At 40.5% G+C, this 6,288-nt stretch overlaps 1 protein-coding gene across 1 annotated transcript; it reads left to right on the top strand.

Annotated features, from left to right (window-relative positions):
* Positions 1 to 791: 791 nt before the first annotated feature.
* On the top strand, positions 792 to 5,912 carry hspa13 (heat shock protein 70 family, member 13). The gene is made up of 5 exons (XM_037775074.1): positions 792 to 957; positions 1,812 to 2,152; positions 2,439 to 2,652; positions 2,779 to 2,946; positions 3,695 to 5,912. The coding sequence occupies exons 1-5, from the start codon at positions 933 to 935 to the stop codon at positions 4,264 to 4,266; spliced, it is 1,320 nt and encodes a 439-aa protein (XP_037631002.1). The 5' UTR covers positions 792 to 932; the 3' UTR covers positions 4,267 to 5,912.
* The last annotated feature ends 376 nt before the right edge of the window (positions 5,913 to 6,288 follow it).

The raw sequence follows: 6,288 nt of genomic DNA, 5'->3' as shown, positions 1-6,288 counted from the left end.
ATATATATATATGATTATAACGTTAGTTAGAATATTTTTATTTATTTTTATTTTTCTACTTTTATTAAGATTTAATTTATTAAACGTGATATTTTCTATATTTTACATTTATTTTAATAATATTTTATTTCAATGTCAATCTTTTTTACTTTTATTATCAACATAGAATAAAATTAGAAATAGAACGGTCATTGAACTGACTACCCTTCTACGTTAATGTGAACAGTAATGTCCATTCTACTCCTATTCTATTTCTTTGATTATCAAACCTAAACAGCTCTGGCTCTGCCTGATTGGCTGAGAACACGGATATGTCCAGGGCACGTCACGAAAGTTTTCGTGAGACGTTGGGATGTCGCTAGCGTTGCTGGGAAATGTAGTATAACGCTACAATGGGCTGCTATAGCCATCGCTCCCATAGTGTATGCCGTGAACTACATTACCCAGCATCCACAAGGAGCAATGCAACGTTGACGTCTATTTTGTTTGTAGTCTGGAAAACTCAAATTTCCTCACCAGCCGGTTGTCAAAGCCGCCAGTTGGACTTAATTTATTTATATAAAAAAAATAATAATAATAAAATAAATATATATTATATATACGTATAATTTGGCTCTGCCTGATTGGCTGAGAACACGGATATGTCCAGGACACGTCACGAAACTTTTCGTGAGACGTTGGGATGTCGCTAGCGTTGCTGGGAAATGTAGTATAACGCTACATCGGCTCGCTATAGCCGTCGCGTATATAGTGTATGCCCTGAACTACATTACCCAGCATCCAACAAGGAGCAATGAAACGTTGACGTGTATTTTGTTGGTAGTCTGGAAATCAGCCGGTTGTCAAAGCCGCCAGTTGGACATAAGTTAACTACAAATTGAACAATTTATTTAATTTATTTTAGCAGTGGGTGACTTCGCAAGTGTGTGACTATGTCTGGAGAAATTTCTATGATTGGTAAGTTGAATGGCAGTTGTGTTTTTTAACCGGTGACTGGATGCTAACTGGATGCTAACACATGAGCTAACACTTGAGCTAACACTTGAGCTACATGTCAAAACAAATGACATGTTGCCATCATACATTAAGGACACAACATGGAAGAATAAGAGAAAAATAAACAAGAACATATATCAGTTATACATGCAGCTTAACACCATAGCTATCCAGTCAAAATAGGAGGATTTGTTAGACAACTGTATGCCATATGGAGGAAAGTATGTGCATGTATTTATTTACACAACTTCTTTTAATGTCTCCATTACAATTTTTTACAACTAAAACTAATCTACAAATTCTTACCTACTAAGAGAATGCTAAAAAAAATGTGGTATCCAACAATGTGACTTCTGTGGATTCTGTGAGGAGGAAGAGGAGTCAGACATTCATTTATTTTGTTATTGTAAGGAAGTTGCATTATTATTATTATGGATCTCAGTCTACAAATCAAATTTCTATAGTTGTCCTTTATCTATTATGTTTGGTGATTTAAGGGATGATGAAAAAGGAAAAGACCTGAACAACATCATCATTACAATGGGGAAAGCATTTATATTTAAAGCTATAAAAAAGACAGCAATTCAATTCAAAATGTTTTTGAAACATCAGTGGGTTCTTGAGAAGGATCTTAATAGAAATAAAGAACAGTATATCATTTTTGAGCGTGGGTGGGATACTTTGAGTCAGGGTGAGGATTGGAGATAAACAAAATTAATAAATAAATAATGTCGATAAAGGTGAACTAAAGGGATGTAAATATGTCCTTTTTTGGTTTTGGTGCACCTGTAATAACACGTGTTTGTCACCACCAGGTTCTGTGATCCTGGCCCTGTTCCTGGCTGGCTACCTGGGCCAGCAGTACCTACCGCCCCCCAAACCCAAAGTGATCGGCCTGGATCTGGGCACCACCTTCTGCTCTGTCGGCGTCTTCCATCCGGGCAGCGGGGAGGTGGAGGTGATAGCTGATGAGGAGGGCAGGAAGAGCATCCCCAGCGCCGTCTCGTTCACCACCACCGAGGTGCTTGCTGGACATGAAGCCGTGGAGCTGACTGACAGCAACCCTCAAAACACCATCTACGATGCCAAGAGGTTCATCGGGAAGATATTTGAGCCAGAAGTCCTGGAGCAGGAGAGTGCTCGGTACCCGTTTAAGGTGGGTCATGGTCAGGGTCTAAAATTAAGTTTTTTCCTCACGTGCCACTGTGGCAGGTCACTGAACATTTCTACTAGAATCAGAATAGTATGATTTGCTTTTATCACAGAAGACGCATATCTTTGCATATAAAATAAAGTATTGACTGAGTTAATCTTTGCTTTTAAACCATTAATTAGAAATCAATACACGTTTTTTGAGAAGCGATACAGTATCACAAAAAAAAAATTCAACCAGATGCCTGTGATTTGCTCTCACTTATCAGTTTTTTTTGCGCCTCTTCCAGGTGATTAACAACAACGGAAGTGCAGAGTTTGAGATCTCCACCAACCACACCTTCACTGTGAGCCCGGAGTTCATCGGCTCTAGGCTGCTGTTGAAGATGAGGAAGATGGCCGAGCGGCAGCTTGACATGCCCATCCAGAAAGCTGTCATCTCGGTGCCCGCAGAGTTTGACGAGAGACAGAGGAACTACACTATCAGGGCCGCCAATCTCGCTGGTCAGTTCTCTTATTATTTTTAAGATAACAAGATAACAGCCTTTCTTCCCCAATAGCATTAAATATACAAGCTACACATACTGCAATAGTAATATAACGGTGTTCATTCTTTCCATTGTGTTGCAGGCCTGGAGATCCTGCGTGTGATCAACGAGCCCACAGCTGCAGCCATGGCGTACGGCCTGCACAAAGTGGACGTGTTCAACGTGCTGGTGGTCGACCTCGGGGGAGGAACCCTGGATGTTTCTCTGCTCAACAAACAGGGAGGCATGTTCCTCACCAGAGCCATGGCAGGTAATTACTACTGCAACAACACATCGTCAGTAGGGTAAAACTAACCTGTCTCACGACGGTCTAAACCCAGCTCAGGTTCCCTATTAGTGGGTGAACAATCCAACGCTTGGTGAATTCTGCTTCACAATGATAAGAAGAGCCGACATCGAAGGATCAAAAAGCGACGTCGCTATGAACGCTTGGCCGCCATAAGCCAGTTATCCCTGTGGTAACTTTTCTGACACCTCCTGCTTAAAACCCCAAAAGTCAATGTCTGTCAATTTGAATAGCTCTTGACTAGTAATGTACTACACAGTAATGTAATGCCGTGATGTAATACTTTAAATCTGTTATAAAGAAATAACAGACTGTAGAACGCCGGGATTGACCAATCAGAATCGAGTATTCGACAAAGCCGTGTAATAAAATGTGAATAAATGTGACTAAACGTGACTAAACATAACATGATTTAAAGTTTTATACATTACGTCTATCACGTCAGATAGATTTTCACGACATCATCAAACTACTCCTTTTGTTATTGTTTTGATTGAGAGCCCCTTAGTGGCAGAAATTACATATTGTGCGTTTAAAGGCTTAAATCATTTAATTCTGTGGGTGTTTCCAATATCTGTTCAGGCAATAATCTGGTTTAATTTTAACATCTTTAATTTAAAACTCGGCAAAGCAGCATTTGTCTAAATCAGAAGTGTTGTTGCTGGAGGGGACTGTGGTCTAATTTTAAGTTAATTGTGTTTTTTTTCGGCAGGAAACAACAAGCTGGGAGGTCAAGACTTCAGCCAGAGGCTGCTCCAGTACACCATAGAGCGAGCCGAGCAGGAGTTTGGCGTCCCCCCCACCTTCAAAGAGGACATCCACCGTCTCCGACAGGCTGTGGAAGCCGCCAAGCTCAACCTCACCCTACAGCCCAGCGCCACCATCAGGGTGCCGCTGCACCTTCACATTCACGAGTCAGCCGACGGCTCCGCTCCCACTCCGGTTCTCCTCCAGGCTGTGATCACCCGCGAGCTGTTCGAGGAGCTCAACGAGGACCTTTTCCAGAAGATCCTGGCCCCCGTTAAGACCGTGTTAGCCGAGGGCCGACTGGAGAAGGAGGAAGTGGATGAGATTGTTCTGGTCGGAGGCTCCACCAGGATACCTCGGATAAGGAGGCTGATCAGCGAGTACTTTGGGAAGGAGCCCAACACTTCGGTAGACCCGGACCTGGCTGTGGTTACAGGTGTAGCCATCCAGGCGGGCATCATGGGCGGCTCCTGGCCTTTACAAGTGAGCGCTATAGAAATCCCCAACAGACACCTGCGCAAGACGAACTTCATCTAATCCTTATTATTAAGGTTATTTATTACGATAAAAGGAATGCCTCAGAAACTTTCATTGATTTCTAACTGTTTCATGCTTCTCTCATGTGCGTCATTTAACATCTTAAGACACCGTCACCTGAATGAAGACATGAGGAAACTCAGGTTTTTTCAACTCATGATTTATCCTTCGTGAGGCGGCGGCGGCAGAAAAATGTGATGATTACGTTCTGAAACACAACAACATTCCTCTTCGACAGATAGATACCATAACAGCTGCACCTGTTTCTATTTATAAATTGACGGCTGCGTTTGTTTCAGCCGTAATAACACGGAGAGGAAATGTGAATAATCGCCTCTCATTTGTCTACTGATCCCTTCAGCTTCACTCATGATGCTCATTCATTCCTAGTAGATACTTTAATGGTGTTCAATTCAGGGAACAACCTTTTCAAAGGACTTACAGATTAGCCAGTACATCTTCAGCTATTTATTTATTTATTCCCGTTAACTGTGAATGTGTTTTGCATGTATTTTTTTACATCTTTCCATCAGCGGTTGACACACAGTGTGCTTGTGCCTGTTCAGAAAGCTGCTATAATGTTTGAATCGAAGTGTAGAGATGAACCTTGGCTGGTCCAGGTCGCTGTAAGGTCTTTGCATAATGTTCCGAGGAGGATTTTATGTCCACTAGAAGTCATTGAGACAGAGGAAGACAGCAGTGTAAAGATGCACAATTCATTTCAAACAAATTCACTGAAATATTATTGACTACTCACCTCATAAATAAGGTGTTCTGGTGAGCTGATAGATGAACGTGCATGTTGGAGAAAGCCTTAATGTTCACACAGTACTGTAAAATCTTAAATCATTATTAGCACCACCAACACTTCCTCCCTTTGAACGACTGCATTATTTGTTTAAGAGGAGTTGTGCTCGGTGCTGCACTTTGAGGATTTTCACTTGTTGGCCAACTTTGTGCAATAGTGCGCGCTTTATTTAAATGCCGTTGACTAATATTTGTGCTGCGTATCAGAGATAAGCTTCTTTAGCTGCTGCAGGTAGAGAAGGTCAACTCTGGTGGTCCAACAGAAGGACCAAATCATTGCTTACTGGTGCCTTGTGTGTTTGATATCGACAAATGTGTTACGGTCACATTTAGGATGTTTAATGGATCTGATGCATTTACATTTGACAGATTATTATATTGTATAATAATTGAGTGTGAAGAAAACTGGTTTCACCTGCCCTTATTCTGGTGGACAGTAGGCTGGTTACTGCACAGCCAGTATCTGTCTCTGGAAAACATAAAACCAAGACTGAAGTTCAGATGGTCCAATATGACCATAAATTCCTTAAAAAGTATTACAACTTTTGCCAAATGTCATTCCTGAGTAGGTTTATTTATCTGATCTTTTTCTTTTCAAATGTTGTATTTATCATGTTGGAACTGATTATTATAATAGAGCCTTTACTAAAGATGAAGGCTATACTGTTTGCCTTTGATAATGTACAAATCTCTATTGAAATAGGGAGAAAAATTAAAACATATGAGACTAGGATCTATTTTTATAAGACATGTTTTACTCAGTCTAGCCACCTAAAAAATTACATGTTAAACTGTTACAACCTGCTTTTCAGCCAATTAAAATTCAATTTGTCAACTTCTTCACTGTCTGTTTACTTTATAATAATAATAATCATTATTGTCCACAAATGTGGAACTTTTGAGTCTCGTATTTCTGGGAAACAAACACAAAGTTCTTCACACACATCACATGTCGCATTAATCATCTCATCATCTTGAGAACGTCACCAACTTCTAATCATAAGATTATTTTTCCATCTATTATCCGTAACAGCTTATCCTATTCGGGGTCGTGGCCTGTTGACTTTTCAATTTTATTTTAGTTTAGTTTTAGTTAGTTTTCAGAGTGTGCTTGCTAGTTTTAGTTTGTTTTTGTGAGGGGCAGCTATAATGTCTCAGAAGTTTGTAGCTATATACGTACAAAACACATGGTTGGAGAACTGTGTAGAAATGGCC

Source organism: Sebastes umbrosus, chromosome 7 (assembly GCF_015220745.1).
Source record: "Sebastes umbrosus isolate fSebUmb1 chromosome 7, fSebUmb1.pri, whole genome shotgun sequence".
Lineage (NCBI taxonomy): Eukaryota > Metazoa > Chordata > Actinopteri > Perciformes > Sebastidae > Sebastes > Sebastes umbrosus.
This window is presented reverse-complemented; position numbering and strand designations above follow the sequence as displayed.

What these genes read in the sequence shown, in the direction of transcription:
- hspa13 (XM_037775074.1), top strand. Translation starts at nt 933, where the DNA reads ATGTCTGGAGAAATTTCTATGATTG. An exon ending in GTGCTCGGTACCCGTTTAAG is followed by an intron (nt 2,153 to 2,438) that starts GTGGGTCATGGT and finishes CGCCTCTTCCAG; the next exon opens with GTGATTAACAACAACGGAAG. An exon ending in CAGGGCCGCCAATCTCGCTG is followed by an intron (nt 2,653 to 2,778) that starts GTCAGTTCTCTT and finishes ATTGTGTTGCAG; the next exon opens with GCCTGGAGATCCTGCGTGTG.